Source organism: Panulirus ornatus, chromosome 46 (assembly GCF_036320965.1).
Source record: "Panulirus ornatus isolate Po-2019 chromosome 46, ASM3632096v1, whole genome shotgun sequence".
Classification (NCBI taxonomy): domain Eukaryota; kingdom Metazoa; phylum Arthropoda; class Malacostraca; order Decapoda; family Palinuridae; genus Panulirus; species Panulirus ornatus.
In genome coordinates, this window is record NC_092269.1 from 12,940,998 (window position 1) to 12,960,991 (window position 19,994).

Here is a 19,994-nt window from a genome sequence, read left to right on the forward strand (position 1 = left end):
ATCATCAAACACATTCAACAAACCTTCAAAATACTCACTCCATCGTCTCACATCACCACTACTTGTTATCACCTCCCCATTATCCCCCTTCACTGAAGTTCCCTTTTGATCCCTTGTCTTACGCACTTTATTTACCTCCTTCCACAATATCTTTTTATTCTCCCTAAAATTTAATGATACTCTCTCACCCCAACTCTCATGTGCCCTCTTTTTTGGCTCTTGCACCTTTCTCTTGATCCCCTGCCTCTTTCTTTTATACTTCTCCCACTCATTTGCTTTATTTCCCTGCAAAAAGCATCCAAATGCCTCTCTTTCACTAATAATCTTACTTTTTCATCCCACCACTCACTACCCTTTCTAATCTGCCCACCTTTCACGTTTCTCATGCCACAAGCATCTTTTGCGCAAGCCATCACTGCTTCCCTAAATACATCCCATTCCTCCCTCACTCCCCTTACGTCCTTTGTTCTCACCTTTTTCCATTCTGTGCTCAGTCTCTCCTGGTACTTCTTCACACTAGTTTCCTTCCCAAGCTCACTTATTCTCACCTCTCTCTTCACCCCAACATTCTCTCTTCTTTTCTGAAAACGTCTACGAATCTTCACCTTCACCTCCACAAGATAATGATCAGACGTCCCTCCAGTTGCTCCTCTCAGCCCATTAATATCCAAAAGTCTCTCTTTTGTGCTCCTATCAATTAACACGTAATCCAATAAAACTTTTTGGCCATCTCTCCTACTTACATGCGTGTACTTATGTATATCTCTCTTTTTAAACCAGGTATTCCCAATCAACAGTCCTTTTTCAGCACATCAATCTACAAGCTCTTCACCATTTCCATTTACACCACTGAACACCCCATGTACACCAATTATTCCCTCAACTGCCGCATTACTCACCTTTGCATTCAAATCACCCATCACTATAACCTGGTCTTGTGCATCAAAACTACTAGCACACTCACTCAGCTGCTCCCAAAACACTTGCCTCCTGTGATCACGCCCATACACTTACATACATATATGTATCAACATATATACATATACATACATATACACAGCCATATACATATATACTTGTACATATTTATGATCGCTTGTCTTCAATTCCCAGAACCACCTCACCCCACAGGGAACAACATCACCACCCCCTATGTTAATGACGTAGCGGCAGGAAAACAGACAAAAAAGCCATATTCGTTTATGCTGAATGTCTGTCTTTCATGTGTAATGCACTGAAACTACAACTTATCCATATCTCGGCATCTAAACCTTTCCATGGTTTACCCTAGACGTTTCATACGCCCTGGTTCAGTCCATTGATAGCACATCAACCCCAGTATACTACATCGTTCCAATTCACTCTATTCCTTGCATGCCTCTCACCTTCCTGCATGTTCAGGTCCCGATCGTTCATAATCTTTTTGACTTCATTATTCCATCTTCAGTTTGATCTCCCGCTTCTTGTTCCCTCAACCTCTAACTTATATATCCTCTTTGTCAACCTTTCTTCACTCATTCTCTCCATATGTCCAAACCATTTTAACACACCCTCTTCTGCTCTCTCAACCACACTTTTTATTTCCAAACATCTCTCCTACTCTTTCATTACCTACTTGATCAAACCACCTCACACCTTATATTGTCCTCGAACATTTCATTTGCAACACATCCACCCTCCTCTGTACAACCCTGTCTATAGCCCATGCCTCGCAATCATACAATGTTGTTAGAACTACTATTCTTTCAAACATACCCATTTTTGCTCTCCAAGATTACGTTCTCTCCTTCCACACATTCTTCATCGCTCCCAAAACCTTCACCCCTTCCCCAACCCTATGACTCACTTCCACTTCTATGGTTCCATATCAGATATCTAAAACACTTTGCTAAAACACGTACATCCCAATTAACTTGTCCCTTAACCCTACTGAACCTAATAACCTTGCTCTTATTCACATTTACTCTCAACTTTCTTCTTTCACACACTTTTCCAAACTCAGTCACCAACTTCTGGAGTTTGTCACTCACTCATTTGCGAGCAACAACTGACTCATTTCCCTGGCCCTCTCATCCCCAATACACTGCATTCTCGCCCCTTTCTCCCAAACTCTTGCATTTACCTCACTAAACACCCAATCCATAAACAATTTGAACAACCATGGAGATATCACACACCCCTGCCGCAAACCGACATTCACTGGGAACCAATCACTCTCTTCTCTTCCTACTCGCACAATGCCTTACACCCTTGATAAAATCTTCTCACTGCTTCTAGCAGCTTGCCTCCTGCACCATATACTCTTAAGACCTTCCACAAAGCATCTCTCTGCCCTGTCATATGCCATCTCCAAATCCACAAATGCCACATACATATCCATATGTTTATCTAAGTATTTTTCACACATTCTTCAAAACAAATATCTACACATCCTCTACCCCTTCTGAAACTAAACTGATTCTTCCCAATCTGATGCTCTCATGCAATACCCTCCCTAACACTTTTCCAGGAATGCTCAACAAACTTATGCCTCTGTAGTTTGAACACTCACCTTTATCCTTTTTCCCTTTGTACAGTGGCACTTTACATGCGTTCCACCAATCCTGAGGCACTTCACCATGATCCATACATACACTGAATAACCTTACAAACCAATCAACAACACAATCACTTCATTTCTTCATAAATTCAACTGCAATACCATCCGAATGCATCGCCTTGCCTGATTTCATCTTCTGCAAGGCTTTCACCATCTCTTCTCCCTTCACGAATAAAAATCAAGATATCCCAAATGCAGTACCATGCGCATTTCATATTGCACTTGTTATTGGTAGCATGGAGTAATGCGTGTGAACTGGATGTTATATTAGAAAATGGCCTGTAGGTTACATTCAGTTTAATGGACTTTTGGCTTTAACAAACACTCCTTCCTCCCTATTAGTCCGTTAAATCAAGGGTTTACTGTACACTTATTCATGCTTTTCACTATTTATTCTGTTCTCTAAATTGTATACTACCATTATTAAACAGACCTTTCAGTATTGAAAGCTATTTTCTGTATACCAGCTAAATTGATGATTTGCAGTGATTTTGTTCTGCAAAGGTAGTTTTTGATTGTTGAATGCAGTAAAAGTCATAAGGAATGACTGGAGTGTTCTGGTTTATTTTACAATATAGATTAAGGTAATAATAGCAAGGGTATGAATATAAGGGAAAATATAATGTTAAGAAATACATTGGCTGAAGCGTAAACAATCAACATCTAGTATGAAAACTTTGCCTAACCTCTATGGCAGCCTTATTTACCTTATTTTGCCATTATTATATTTTAAGCTTTTGACACTGATATGTGGCTACTGATATGCCACTTAAGGTATCATATGGTGCCTTTGTCAGTTGACTGTAGGTGTGCTGTATACAGTCTAGGCATTTAAAAATCTTGGGAGTAGTAAATAGCAGTAGTGATTTAGGGAGATGCTACTAGCATCTGTGATGCCAGTAGTTTCCCGTCAAAGGTGATGTCTGTCCTGATTCCAAAGTCATCATACCTTTTGCATGTCTTGAGGACCTTAAGTCCCCAAATTTTTATGGTATCTGGCTCAAGGTCTGTCTCCCAATTTATACCTTTCTCTTCTGTTGTTTTGCTTACTGCCCTCCTAATTTTACAAATTTTATATCATTCTTTGACTACATAAACTCTTGCAGTGAGTCTGGGACTCCCACTCATCCATAAGATGAGCTCCTCTATGCATTGGACTTAACTGTTCACCATATGGAATGGTTGAATCCCACCCATATGGCTGATGGGAGAATTGAAACCCTCATGTTCTCATTTTCAATGATCTAGAGCAAATTATCAACCACCACACCCATATTCCTGACTATTATGATTATTCTTAATATTTTGGATCTGTTTTTTACCTCAAATCCTTCATTCTGTAGCGGTAATATCATACCCCAGTTGATTCATCAGACCACACTCTAATAAATGTATCTATTTTAATGGCCACTATTCCTTCAAACATAGCCATTTTTGCTTTCGGAGATAATGTTCTCGACTTCCACACATTCTTCAAGGCTCCCAGGATTTTCGCCCCCTCCCCCACCCTATGATTCACTTCCGCTTCCATGGTTCCATCCGCTGCCAGATCCACTCCCAGATATCTAAAACACTTTACTTCCTCCAGTTTTTCTCCATTCAAACTTACCTCCCAATTGACTTGACCCTCAACCCTACTGTACCTAATAACCTTGCTCTTATTCACATTTACTCTTAACTTTCTTCTTTCACACACTTTACCAAACTCAGTCACCAGCTTCTGCAGTTTCTCACATGAATCAGCCACCAGCGCTGTATCATCAGCGAACAACAACTGACTCACTTCCCAAGCTCTCTTATCCCCAACAGACTTCATACCTGCCCCACTTTCCAAAACTCTTGCATTCACCTCCCTAACAACCCCATCCATAAACAAATTAAACAACCACGGAGATATCACACACCCCTGCCGCAAACCTACATTCACTGAGAACCAATCACTTTCCTCTCTTCCTACACGTACACATGCCTTACATCCTCGATAAAAACTTTTCACTGCTTCTAACAACTCGCCTCCCACACCATATATTCTTAATACCTTCCACAGAGCATCTCTATCAACTCTATCATATGCCTTCTCCAGATCCATAAATGCTACATACAAATCCATTTGCTTTTCTAAGTATTTCTCGCATACATTCTTCAATGCAAACACCTGATCCACACATCCTCTACCACTTCAGAAACCACACTGCTCTTCCCCAATCTGATGCTCTGTACATGCCTTCACCCTCTCAATCAATACCCTCCCATATAATTTACCAGGAATACTCAGCAAACTTATACCTCTGTAATTTGAGCACTCACTCTTATCCCCTTTGCCTTTGTACAATGGCACTATGCACGCATTCTCAGGCACCTCACCATGAATTATACATACATTAAATAACCTTACCAACAATGTTGTATGGTTGCGAGGCGTGGGCTATGGATAGAGTTGTGCGCAGGAGGGTGGATGTGCTGGAAATGAGATGTTTGATGACAATGTGTGGTGTGAGGTGGTTTGATCGAGTAAGTAATGTAAGGGTAAGAGAGATGTGTGGAAATAAAAAGAGCGTGGTTGAGAGAACAGAAGAGGGTGTTTTGAAATGGTTTGGGCACATGGAGAGAAAGAGTGAGGAAAGATTGACCAAGAGGATATATGTGTCGGAGATAGAGGGAACGAGGAGAAGTGGGAGACCAAATTGGAGGTAGAAAGATGGAGTGAAAAAGATTTTGTGCTGATCGGGGCCTGAACATGCAGGAGGGTGAAAGGCGGGCAAGGAATAGAGTGAATTGGATCAATTTGGTATACTGGGGTCGACGTGCTGTCAGTGGATTGAATCAGGGCATGTGAAGCGTCTGGGGTAAACCATTGAAAGTTGTGTGGGGCCTGGATGTGGAAAGGGAGCTGTGGTTTCGGGCATTATTGCATGACAGCTAGAGACTGAGTGTGAACGAATGGGGCCTTTGTTGTCTTTTCCTAGCACTACCTCGCACACATGAGGGGGGAGGGGGATGTTATTCCATGTGTGGCGAGGTGGCAATGGTAATGAATAAAGGCAGACAGTGTGAATTGTGTGCATGTGTATATATGTATGTGTCTGTGTGTGTGTATATATATGTGTACATTGAGACGTATGGGTATGTATATTTGCGTGAGTGGACGTGTATGTATATACATGTGTATGGGGGTGGGTTCGGCCATTTCTTTCGTCTGTTTCCTTGTGCTACCTTGCAAACGGGGGAGACAGCGACAAAGCAAAATATATAATATATATTTAATGGCATCCACCCCCCAGCAGCCCCTTTTAAACATAGATATTGGCTCTTCAGCAAAGCTGACTGGAATAACTTGATAAGAATTTGTCTGCCTTGGGTGAATTTCTGTCTCTTATGTTTTGTTGCTTTTGTCTCTGCCAAATGCATAGCAGAGATTGTTGTTGTGTGTGGAAGCATTTATCCCCTTTTCCTCCAGTATGACCTCTTCTTCCATTCCTTATTTCAGCTTTTCCTGTCCTGAAGCTGTTCCGGCAAGAGATCTCGGAAATCAGATTTAAAGAACTCTCCTTCCTCTGACTCCCATTCCTTATTTATCATTGCTCATAATCAATGCAAATACGTTATCTGTGAGACAAAGTGTTCCTTTATTTAAAGAAGTGCTTTGACCTCTCCATTTCATGTACTGATGAGTCTTTCTGATCTTTAGCTAAGGGCATCAATAACAACTTCTGTCACTTTTCCATTCTGATGGTACTATAGCTGTCTCTCCTGTTGACAAAGCGTATCTCTTTGCTTCTTGTTTCTACTCTAATTATAAGTTCTGTGAGTCTTCTTAGGCTTGCAATCAAACCTACAATACAAAAATATATTTATTTAGAAGCTCTAAGTGAAATAAAGCTCAAGGGTAAAGGGGAAGAGTGGTTGGGAATGTTTTGGGAGTAAAGTCAGGGGTTGGTTAGAGGACAAGAGCAAGGGAAGGAGTAGCACTACTCCTGAAACAGGAGTGGTGGGAGTATGTGATATAGTGTAAGAAAATAAATTCTAGATTGATATGGGTAAAACTGAAAGTTGATGGAGGGAGATGGGTGATTATTGGTGCATATGCACCTGGGCATGAGAAGAAAGATCATGAGAGGCAAGTGTTTTGGGAGCAGCTGAATGAGTGTGTTAGTGGTTTTGATGCACAAGACCGGGTTATAGTGATGGGTGATTTGAATGCAAAGTTGAGTAGTGTGGCAGTTGAGGGAATAATTGGTATACATGGGGTGTTCAGTGTTGTAAATGGAAATGGTGAAGAGCTTGTAGATTTATGTGCTGAAAAAGGACTGATGATTGGGAATACCTGGTTTAAAAAGTGAGATATACATAAGTATACATATGTAAGTAGGAGAGATGGCCAGAGAGCGTTATTGGATTATGTGTTAATTGATAGGCGCGCGAAAGAGAGACTTTTGGATGTTAATGTGCTGAGAGGTGCAACTGGAGGGATGTCTGATCATTATCTTGTGGAGGCGAAGGTGAAGATTTGTAGGGGTTTTCAGAAAAGAAGAGAGAATGTTGGAGTGAAGAGGGTGGTGAGAGTAAGTGAGCTTGGGAAGGAGACTTGTGTGAGGAAGTACCAGGAGAGAGTGAGTACAGAATGGAAAAAGGTGGGAACAAAGGAGGTAAGGGGAGTGGGGGAGGAATGGGATGTATTTAGGGAATCAGTGATGGATTGCGCAAAAGATGCTTGTGGCATGAGAAGCGTGGGAGGTGGGTTGATTAGAAAGGGTAGTGAGTGGTGGGATGAAGAAGTAAGATTATTAGTGAAAGAGAAGAGAGAGGCATTTGGACGATTTTTGCAGGGAAAAAATGCAAATGAGTGGGAGATGTATAAAAGAAAGAGGCAGGAGGTCAAGAGAAAGGTGCAAGAGGTGAAGAAAAGGGCAAATGAGAGTTGCGGTGAGAGAGTATCATTAAATTTTAGGGAGAATAAAAAGATGTTCTGGAAGGAGGTAAATAAGGTGCGTAAGACAAGGGAACAAATGGGAACTTCAGTGAAGGGGGCTAATGGGGAGGTGATAACAAGTAGTGGTGATGTGAGAAGGAGATGGAGTGAGTATTTTGAAGGTTTGTTGAATGTGTTTCTTGATAGAGTGGCAGATATAGGGTGTTTTGTTTGAGGTGGTGTGCAAAGTGAGAGGGTTAGGGAAAATGATTTGGTAAACAGAGAAGAGGTAGTAAAAGCTTTGCAGAAGATGAAAGCCGGCAAGGCAGCAGGTTTGGATGGTATTTCAGTGGAATTTATTAAAAAAGGTGGTGACTGTATTGTTGACTGGTTGGTAAGGTTATTTAATGTATGTATGACTCATGGTGAGGTTCCTGAGGATTGGCGGAATGCTTGCATAGTGCCATTGTACAAAGGCAAAGGGGATAAGAGTGAGTGCTCAAATTACAGAGGTATAAGTTTGTTGAGTATTCCTGGTAAATTATATGGGAGGGTATTGATTGAGAGGGTGAAGGCATGTACAGAGCATCAGATTGGGGAAGAGCAGTGTGGTTTCAGAAATGATAAAGTATGTGTAGATCAGGTGTTTGCTTTGAAGAATGTATGTGAGAAATACTTAGAAAAGCAAATGGATTTGTATGTAGCGTTTATGGATCTGGAGAAGGCATATGATAGAGTTGATAGTGATGCTCTGTGGAAGGTATTAAGAATATATGGTGTGGGAGGCAAGTTGTTAGAAGCAGTGAAAAGTTTTTATCGAGGATGTAAGGCATGTGTACGTGTAGGAAAAGAGGAAAGTGATTGGTTCTCAGTGAATGTAGGTTTGCGGCAGGGGTGTGTGATGTCTCCATGGTTGTTTAATTTGTTTATGGATGGGGTTATTAGGGAGGTGAATGCAAGAGTTTTGGAAAGAGGGGCAAGTATGCAGTCTGTTGTGGATGAGAGAGCTTTTGAAGTGAGTCAATTGTTGTTCGCTGATGATACAGCGCTGGTGGCTGATTCATGTGAGAAACTGCAGAAGCTGGTGACTGCGTTTGGTAAAGTGTGTGAAAGAAGAAAGTTAAGAGTAAATGTGTATAAGAGCAAGGTTATTAGGTACAGTAGGGTTGAGGGTCAAGTCAATTGGGAGGTAAGTTTGAATGGAGAAAAACTGGAGGAAGTAAAGTGTTTTAGATATCTGGGAGTGGATTTGGCAGCAGATGGAACCATGGAAGTGGAAGTGAATCATAGGGTGGGGGAGGAGGCGAAAATCCTGGGAGCCTTGAAGAATGTGTGGAAGTCGAGAACATTATCTCGGAAAGCAAAAATGGGTATGTTTGAAGGAATAGTGGTTCCAACAATGTTGTATGGTTGCGAGGCGTGGGCTATGGATAGAGTTGTGCGCAGGAGGATGGATGTGCTGGAAATGAGATGTTTGAGGACAGTATGTGGTGTGAGGTGGTTTGATCGAGTAAGTAATGTAAGGGTAAGAGAGATGTGTGGAAATAAAAAGAGTGTGGTTGAGAGAGCAGAAGAGGGTGTTTTGAAATGGTTTGGTCACATAGAGAGAATGAGTGAGGAAAGATTGACCAAGAGGATATATGTGTCAGAGGTGGAGGGAACGAGGAGAAGTGGGAGACCAAATTGGAGGTGGAAAGATAGAGTGAAAAAGATTTTGACTGATCGGGGCTTGAACTTGCAGGAGGGTGAAAGGCGTGCAAGGAATAGAGTGAATTAGAACGATGTGGTATACCGGGGTCGACGTGCTGTCAATGGATTGAACCAGGGCATGTGAAGCGTCTGGGGTAAACCATGGAAAGTTTTGTGGGGCCTGGATGTGGAAAGGGAGCTGTGGTTTTGGTGCATTATTACATGACAGCTAGAGACTGAGTGTGAACGAATGTGGTCTTTGTTGTCTTTTCCTAGTGCTACCTTGCACACATGAGGGGGGAGGGGGTTGTTATTCCGTGAGTGGCAGGGTGGAAATGGGAATGAATAAAGGCAGACAGTATGAATTATGTACATGTGTATATATGTATATGTCTGTGTTTGTATATGTATGTGTACATTGAGATGTATAGGTATGTATGTTTGCGTGTGTGGACGTGTATGTATATACATGTGTATGTGGGTGGGTTGGGCCATTCTTTCGTCTGTTTCCTTGTGCTACCTCGCTAACGCGGGAGACAGCGACAAAGCAAAATAAATAAATATAAATAAATAATACGTATGTAAGTAGGAGAGATGGTCAGAGAGCGTTATTGGATTACGTGTTAATTGATAGGCGCACGAATGAGAGACTTTTGGATGTTAATGTGGTGAGAGGTACAACTGGAGGGATGTCTGATCATTATCTTGTGGAGGCGAATGTGAAGATTTGTAGAGGTTTTCAGAAAAGAAAAGAGAATGTTGGGGTGAAGTGAGTGGTGAGAGTAAGTGAGCTTGGGAAGTAGACTTGTGTGAGGAAGTACCAGGAGAGACTGAGTGCAGAATGGAAAAAGATGAGAGCAAAGGACTTAAGGGGAGTGGGGGATGAATGGGATGTATTTAGGAGATGCGTGGGAGGTGGGCAGATTAGAAAGCGTAGCAAGTGGTGGGATGAAGAAGCTATTTAATTCTCTTACATCTTGTTGACTTTCCCTCATCATGTAACCTTCCTTCCTTTAAAAGTCAGGTATGCAAACACTTACAGAGCCCTAATTGATATAATGTTTCTTTCTCTTTAATTATTTTCTTTCACCTGAGATGGCATTGATTGGGACATGCTATTTGCCCTTGCCTATTCAATCACTGTATAAGATAAAAGGTTTTGTTTTATTGCTTAACTCACAGATTATTGTATTTTATTGATAGTGATGTTTGTTAATTGAATTTTATTTGATTTCTTTCAGTATAAAGTAACTGGGATGAGCAACCTATATTGTCCACAATGTCAGCATCAGAAGTTTTTGAAGGTGAAGAGAATCCTCCTCCTCAGGATAATCCAGCAAGAGGATCAACTGATGATGAAGCTGGTTGTTGCACCTGCAAAATTCTAAGCAAGGTTAGTCTAAGCTACTTTCAATTGTTATTGAAAATATATGTTTTGAACTTTGTCACACCAGTGAATGCAAGAATTCAGTTGGAGACCAGAGTTGAGAATAACACTTTGTAGTCACATTAGTGAATGCAAGAACTCAGGTAGAGGTCAGAGCTGAGAATGACTTGATCATAATTATTGATTTCCTTACATATCTAACAACAGAGCCCCCATAGCATCTGAGAGAACACTTTTTCATTGAGGAGTTAAAGTCCTGTTTATCCTCCAGTGAAGACTGTTCCCAAGGGCTTGTCTTCTCTAACCTCTCCACTCATAAGCTTGATCTGTTTTGACATTTCCTCCAGTCTAAGTTGAAAAAAAATAATTTAGTTCATAATATTAGAAGAGGTTGACCATCTACCCCACCTTTTCCTCTGATGCTCGTACCCTTCAGGAACTCCTTCAACGAGTTGGCCATGGCAAAAGAATCTCCATAACTGGTAAACTCCATTGCCTCATTGTCTCACCCTTAGTAGACCACTGGTAGAAGGCAACTCATGTGCAGTCTTTCCAAAGTCTTCTACCTAATGTTCCTGCCAACTACTTTTACTTCATGTGTACCTGTTTTTGTCAACTACTACCTAATGTCTCTACCTAATGTTCCTGCTTAATATTCCAACCTACTTTTACTACCTAATGTTCCTGCCTACTATTTCTGACTTATGTTTCTACCTATGCTCCTGTCAAATGTTCCTAACTTCTGCTTCCATATGGTGTTCCTACCATTTTGCCAAAAGGCAGGACTAGCACATGGTGCTCACCATAAGAAAATCAAGAGTTACAAAGAATGAGATGTGTGAGATAAGTTTTAAGTGTGACGAAGAGAGATTGTGTTTCTGTTTAGAATGCCAGCAATCCATATCTGGGTTAAACAGAAAGAGAAGACATCTACCTAGGGCAGAGTGCAACTTGACAACCAATGAAGTTCTGGCATTGACCGTAACCCATGGGTGACTACTTGTATTGCAGTTGAATTTCTCGAGAAAGGGAGTAAATATTGTTGATGAGTTAGTTGGGATTTTAAATACATGTGTGGTGCCAATGTACAACTGAAAGAGGGACAAAAAGGTGAATCTTTGAACTGCTGAGGGGTAAGCTTGTTGACTGTACCTGGTAAGTTGTATGAGACAGTGGTGATTGAGTGGAGGGGAGGAAAAATTGAATTTCAAAAGTGGTAGAGGATGTGTAGATCAGATGTTTGCTTTAAAGAATGTGTGTGAGGAATATTTAGAGGAATGAAAGGATTTGTATGTGGCATTTATAGATCTGGAGAAAGCATATGATAGGGTTGATAAAGAATCTTTGTGAAAGGTCTTAAAATATATGATGTGGGAGGAGAGCTGTTGGAAGCAGAGAGAAATTTTTATTTAGAGTATAAGGTGTATGTTTTTGTAGGAAGAGAGAAGAGTGAGTGATTCCAAGTGAAAGTTGGTCTGTAGTAGGAGTGTGTAATGTCACTGTGGCTGTTCAGTTTGTTAATATATGGAGGTGGTAAGGGAGGTAAATGAAAAGTCCTGGAGAGAGGGCCAATTATGAAGTTTAGAGAGGGTGAGAGTTCTGGGAAGTGAGTCAGTTGTTATTTGTTGAGGACACAGCACATGTGGTAGATTTGAGTAAGAAACTGCAGAAGTTGGTGATCAAGTTTGAGTGTGTGAAAGGAGGTACAGGTACTATGTATACTCGTGTATAGTTTGAGTTTTTAAGGTACTAGTTTCTTTAGGTTGCAGTCTGTGCATAATGGGAGGGGGATTATGAACCTGTGAAATTCAATAACCCTTTCTTCAAGTTCTTTTAGAAGACGCGGTGATATTTTTGTCTCTGTATCAGTACAAAACCATTTCTTTTTCTAAATCTTGTGCACCAACCATGGCTCGCCTTAAAATCGGCGATGCCTAATTTCCTTGCTAGTTTCAAGGCAAAGATTTGAATTGATCCTCAGGAAACACCATGTTCATTCTGTCGGTTTTCACTGACATACTTTGCCACTTCGACTTCCAACTATGGCCACTTGTTACACTTTCCTCTGTTAGCACATTTGTTTTTTGGTATATGCTTAGGTTGTGCAGAGAGCTTTCTCCAGTGTTTAAAGAGCTTTTTAGATACCTTAAATTCCCTTGCTGGCACTCAGTTGTTTGTCTTTTCTGCATACTCAGCTATTCAGAGCTTGAGCTTTGCTGTGAACTTGTTTCTTCTTGAATCCATGCTGAAGAGAATATGGGTCAAGCACATCTACACTATAACAAGACACAATTTGAAATAGTCGTTACATGTAGGTCACTTGTGATGATGTGAGTCAGGTCATCTACCCACAGTTGCCAGTTTCTAGATTTTCTGTTTAGAATTTTGAGTCACCAAATATATCTTTTCCCAAATTGGTTTACAGTACTGTAGGTAAAACAGTTTACTATAGCAGGAAATATCATGCAAACCCCACAGAAAAAAAACAAACAGAAATGGAGACAACAAAAATGTCAAAAAAAAAATGCTATGTCGTGCTTGAAACACTGTTGGTAGGATAAGTTGGTTCCAATGGCATCTTGCCAGTAATCGTATTTATAACTGTCTTTAACCTCAGTTACTGTAGTTTATCTGATGTAGGCAGTATGAAGTTGAAAATAGCAGTAAATGTGAGAAATTGGAAGAGAATGAACAAGAAAGATGCTGTTGGGATATTTTTTGTGGGACTGAGGGAGAAAGTACCAGCTGTTTGGTCTTTTTTGGTGGGAGAGTCAACCAAATACCCATACTGGTATTTGTTTGGTGTCATGTATTTTTGAAAATGAATACTTGTAAATTAAAATTACTGTAACATTGTGTTATATACAATTATTATTAGTATACTTGATTGCTGTTTCCCGCATCAGCAAGGTAGTGCCAGGAAACAGACGAAGAATGACCCATCCACTCATATACACACATGAAAGTGCAGTCGCACTTCATTAGGAGTTCATACAATTTCATTTAACATGTAGTTGTTCAAATACATGTGACACGACATATTTCATGAAGACAATCCATCTCATAAGGTGCCAGTACTTCACAAAGTGATTTGAATCCCAACATCTCACTTGAGTACCACTGTCCAGCACCATTCAGTACAGACCAACCACTGTCCTGATTATTCTACGTTGATTGTGCTGGAAGGCAGTACTCAAATGTGATGTTGGGATGTAAATAACTTTGTTAAGTACTCGCAGCTGATGAGGTGGATTGTCTCCATGAAACATGTTGTGCCACTTGTATAGAAAAATTATGTTAAATGGAATTCTATGAACTCCTGCTGGTGTGACTTCCGCTTCATGATTTTCATCACAGACTAGTGTGATCATCGTATATACACACATATATACATAAATGCTCATACACGGACATATGTATACATATACATATCAACATATACACATGTACATACATATACATACACATACACAGCCATATGCATACATACACATGTACACATTCATACTTGCTTGCCTTCATCCATTGCTGGCACCACCTTGCCCTACAGGAAACAGCATCGCCACCCCCTGTGTCAGTGAGGTAGTGCCAGGAAGACAGACAAAAAAGGCCACTTTCGTTCACACTCAGTCTCTAGCTGTCATGTGTAATGCACCAAAACCACGACTCCCTATCCACATCTAGGCCCCATAGACCTTTCCATGGTTTACCCCAGATGTTTCACATACCTTTGGTTAGTCCATTGACAGTACATCGATCTTAGTGTACTATACCCTTCCAGTTCATTCTGTTCCTTGCACACCTCTCATCCTCTTGCATGATCAGGCCCCAATCACTCAAAATCATTTTCACTCCATCCTTCCACTTCCAACTTGGTCTCTTGTTTCTTCTTGTTCCCTCCACCTCTGACACATATATCCTTGTCAACCTTTCTGTACTCATTCTCCCCATTTCAACACACCCTCTTCTGCTCTCTTAACCACACTTTTTTTTTATTACCACATATCTCTCTGGAGAAGGCATATGATAGAGTTGATAGAGATGCTCTGTGGAAGGTATTAAGAATATATGGTGTGGGAGGAAAGTTGTTAGAAGCAGTGAAAAGTTTTTATCGAGGATGTAAGGCATGTGTACGTGTAGGAAGAGAGGAAAGTGATTGGTTCTCAGTGAATGTAGGTTTGCGGCAGGGGTGTGTGATGTCTCCATGGTTGTTTAATTTGTTTATGGATGGGGTTGTTAGGGAGGTAAATGCAAGAGTTTTGGAAAGAGGGGCAAGTATGAAGTCTGTTGGGGATGAGAGAGCTTGGGAAGTGAGTCAGTTGTTGTTCGCTGATGATACAGCGCTGGTGGCTGATTCATGTGAGAAACTGCAGAAGCTGGTGACTGAGTTTGGTAAAGTGTGTGGAAGAAGAAAGTTAAGAGTAAATGTGAATAAGAGCAAGGTTATTAGGTACAGTAGGGTTGAGGGTCAAGTCAATTGGAAGGTGAGTTTGAATGGAGAAAAACTGGAGGAAGTGAAGTGTTTTAGATATCTGGGAGTGGATCTGGCAGCGGATGGAACCATGGAAGCGGAAGTGGATCATAGGGTGGGGGAGGGGGCGAAAATTCTGGGGGCCCTGAAGAATGTGTGGAAGTCGAGAACATTATCTCGGAAAGCAAAAATGGGTATGTTTGAAGGAATAGTGGTTCCAACAATGTTGTATGGTTGCGAGGCATGGGCTATGGATAGAGTTGTGCGCAGGAGGATGGATGTGCTGGAAATGAGATGTTTGAGGACAATGTGTGGTGTGAGGTGGTTTGATCGAGTGAGTAACGTAAGGGTAAGAGAGATGTGTGGAAATAAAAAGAGCGTGGTTGAGAGAGCAGAAGAGGGTGTTTTGAAATGGTTTGGGCACATGGAGAGAATGAGTGAGGAAAGATTGACCAAGAGGATATATGTGTCGGAGGTGGAGGGAACGAGGAGAAGAGGGAGACCAAATTGGAGGTGGAAAGATGGAGTGAAAAAGATTTTGTGTGATCGGGGCCTGAACATGCAGGAGGGTGAAAGGAGGGCAAGGAATAGAGTGAATTGGAGCGATGTGGTATACCGGGGTTGACGTGCTGTCAGTGGATTGAATCAAGGCATGTGAAGCGTCTGGGGTAAACCATGGAAAGCTGTGTAGGTATGTATATTTGCGTGTGTGGACGTATGTATATACATGTGTATGGGGGGGGTTGGGCCATTTCTTTCGTCTGTTTCCTTGCGCTACCTCGCAAACGCGGGAGACAGCGACAAAGTATAAAAAAAAAAAAAATAAAAAAATAAATCTCTTACCCTTTTATTATTTACTCGATCAAACCACCTCACACCACATATTGTCCTCAAATTTATCATGTTTTTGCAGAATAAGAAGCAAGACAGCAAGAGTACACACAGTTTCAATGTACTGTAATAATAGAGGCGGCTTAGAAAGATTCAGTGCAAAGGCAAAACCTCCATGACCAGGGCTCTGCCATATCAGTTAGATGTTAAATTTTTTTTGCAGAAACAAGATGAATTTCAATGTAAAATAGAATAAAATGCATGACAAAAATTAAAGATTTTACCAAACCCCTTTGATGTTCAAGAGATATTACTTGTTTATAGCTTTCGGTTTAAATACTGGTGTTGTACAATGATATTCTGTTCATACTGTACTTGATATAATACATATACAATAATGTAATATTTTTGCTGAAATGACGTACATAGTACAGTGGAAAGCGGGACAAGATCATGAAAACAATTGACTTTTGCTTTCTATCATTGTCCAAAAGATGTTACCATAATCACTTTTTTGAATGATTTTCAGTTAGAAAACTATTGTATTACAATAATGTTCTTTCCTAATTAACTTAAGTAAATCCTTAAATGGAAATATACAAATATACAAACTGGAGGTGGAAGGATGGAGTGAAAAAGATTTTCAGCACTCAGCACTTGAAAATACAGAAGGCTGAGAGGCGAGCAAGGAATGATAAGGTATACCAGGTTGACGTGTTGTCAGTGGACTGAACCAGGGCATATGAAACATCTGTGGTAAACCATGGAAAGGTCTATGGAGCCTGGATGTGGATAGGGAGCTGTGGTTTCAGTGCATTACACATGACAGCTAGAGACTCAGTATGAACGAATGAGGCCTTTTTCATCTATGTTCTAGGCGCTACTTTGCTGAAGCAGGGGGTATACGTGCTATATCCTGTGGGGCAGGATAGCAACAGGAATGAATGGCAAGCAAGTATAAATATGTATATGTGTATGTATGTATTTTTTTTTTTTTTTTTTTTTTTTTTTTTTTTTTTTTTTTTTATACTTTGTCGCTGTCTCCCGCGTCTGCGAGGTAGCGCAAGGAAACAGACGAAAGAAATGGCCCAACCCCCCCCCCCCCATACACATGTACATACACATGTCCACACACGTGTATACATACCTACACAGCTTTCCATGGTCCACCCCAGACGCCTCACATGCCTTGATTCACTCCACTGACAGCACGTCCACCCCTGTATACCACATCGCTCCAATTCACTCTATTCCTTGCCCTCCTTACACCCTCCTGCATGTTCAGGCCCCGATCACACAAAATCTTTTTCACTCCATTTTTCCACCTCCAATTTGGTCTCCCTCTTCTCCTCGTTCCCTCCACCTCCGACACATATATCCTCTTGGTCAATCTTTCCTCACTCATTCTCTCCATGTGCCCAAACCATTTCAAAACACCCTCTTCTGCTCTCTCAACCACGCTCTTTTTATTTCCACACATCTCTCTTACCCTTACGTTACTTACTCGATCAAACCACCTCACACCACACATTGTCCTCAAACATCTCATTTCCAGCACATCCATCCTCCTGCGCACAACTCTATCCATAGCCCACGCCTCGCAACCATACAACATTGTTGGAACCACTATTCCTTCAAACATACCCATTTTTGCTTTCCGAGATAATGTTCTCGACTTCCACACATTTTTCAAGGCTCCCAAAATTTTCGCCCCCTCCCCCACCCTATGATCCACTTCCGCTTCCATGGTTCCATCCGCTGACAGATCCACTCCCAGATATCTAAAACACTTCACTTCCTCCAGTTTTTCTCCATTCAAACTTACCTCCCAATTGACTTGACCCTCAACCCTACTGTACCTAATAACCTTGCTCTTATTCACATTTACTCTTAACTTTCTTCTTCCACACACTTTACCAAACTCAGTCACCAGCTTCTGCAGTTTCTCACATGAATCAGCCACCAGCGCTGTATCATCAGCGAACAACAACTGACTCACTTCCCAGGCTCTCTCATCCCCAACAGACTTCATACTTGCCCCTCTTTCCAGGACTCTTGCATTCACCTCCCTAACAACCCCATCCATAAACAAATTAAACAACCATGGAGACATCACACACCCCTGCCGCAAACCTACATTCACTGAGAACCAATCACTTTCCTCTCTTCCTACACGTACACATGCCTTACATCCTCGATAAAAACTTTTCACTGCTTCTAACAACTTGCCTCCCACACCATATATTCTTAATACCTTCCATGTATTTATTTATTTATTTTATTTTGCTTTGTCGCTGTCTCCCGCGTTTGCGAGGTAGCGCAAGGAAACAGACGAAAGAAATGGCACAACCCACCCCCATACACAATGTACACACACACACGCCCACACACGCAAATATACGTACCTATACATCTCAATGTACACATATATATACACACACAGACACATACATATATACCCATGCACACAATTCACACTGTCTGCCCCTATTCATTCCCATCGCCACCTCGCCACACATGGAATACCATCCCCCTCCCCCCTCATGTGTGCAAGGTAGCACTAGGAAAAGACAACAAAGGCCCCATTTGTTCACACTCAGTCTCCAGCTGTCATGCAATAATGTCCGAAACCACAGCTTTCTTTCCACATCCAGGCCCCACACAACCTTCCATGGTTTACCCCAGACGCTTCACATGCCCTGATTCAATCCACTGACAGTACGTCAACCCCGGTACACCACATCGATCCAATTCACTCTATTCCTTGCCCTCCTTTCACCCTCTTGCATGTTCAGGCCCCGATCACACAGAATCTTTTTCACTCCATCTTTCCACCTCCAATTTGGTCTCCCACTTCTCCTCGTTCCCTCCACCTCCGACACATATATCCTCTTGGTCAATCTTTCCTCACTCATTCTCTCCATATGCCCAAACCATTTCAAAACACCCTCTTCTGCTCTCTCAACCACGCTCTTTTTATTTCCACACATCTCTCTTACCCTTACATTACTTACTCGATCAAACCACCTCACACCACACATTGTCCTCAGACATCACATTTCCAGCACATCCACCCTCCTGCACACAACTCTATCCATAGCCCACGCCTCGCAACCATACAACATTGTTGGAACCACTATTCCTTCAAACATACCCATTTTTGCTTTCCGAGATAATGTTCTCAACTTCCACACATTCTTCAAGGCTCCCATGATTTTCACCCCCTCCCCCACCCTATGACTCACTTCCGCTTCCATGGTTCCATCCGCTGCCAGATCCACTCCCAGATATCTAAAACACTTTACTTCCTCCAGTTTTTCTCCATTCAAACTTACCTCCCAATTGACTTGACCCTCAACCCTACTGTACCTTATAACCTTGCTCTTATTCACATTTACTCTTAACTTTCTTCTTTCACACACTTTACCAAACTCAGTCACCAGCTTCTGCAGTTTCTCACATGAATGAGCCACCAGCGCTGTATCATCAGCGAACAACAACTGACTCACTTCCCAAGCTCTCTCATCCCCAACAGACTTCATACTTGCCCCTCTTTCCAAAACTCTTGAATTCACCTCCCTAACAACCCCATCTATAAACAAATTAAATAACCATGGAGACATCACACACCCCTGCCGCAAACCTACATTCACTGAGAACCAATCACTTTCCTCTCTTCCTACACGTACACATGCCTTACATCCTCGATAAAAACTTTTCACTGCTTCTAACAACTTGCCTCCCACACCATATATTCTCAATACCTTCCACAGAGCATCTCTATCAACTCTATCATATGCCTTCTCCAGATCCATAAATGCTACATACAAATCCATTTGCTTTTCTAAGTATTTCTCACATACATTTTTTCAAAGCAAAGACCTGATCCACACATCCTCTACCACTTCTGAAACCACACTGCTCTTCCCCAATCTGATGCTCTGTACATGCCTTCACCCTCTCAATCAATACCCTCCCATATAATTTACCAGGAATACTCAACAAACTTATACCTCTGTAATTTGAGCACTCACTCTTATCCCCTTTGCCTTTGTACAATGGCACTATGCACGCATTCCGCCAATCCTCAGGCACCTCACCATGAGTC

At 41.5% G+C, this 19,994-nt stretch overlaps 1 protein-coding gene across 2 annotated transcripts in view; it reads left to right on the plus strand.

Moving 5' to 3' along the window:
* The window catches only part of LOC139763141 (uncharacterized), a 486,471-nt gene that overhangs the window by 5,442 nt on the left and 461,035 nt on the right, over positions 1 to 19,994 (plus strand). For both annotated transcript variants that reach the window (XM_071688843.1, XM_071688844.1), the window contains exon 2: positions 10,439 to 10,590. In XM_071688843.1, the coding sequence (XP_071544944.1) occupies positions 10,477 to 10,590 (114 nt within the window). In that variant the 5' untranslated portion in view covers positions 10,439 to 10,476. The remainder of the gene's footprint in view (positions 1 to 10,438; positions 10,591 to 19,994) is intronic.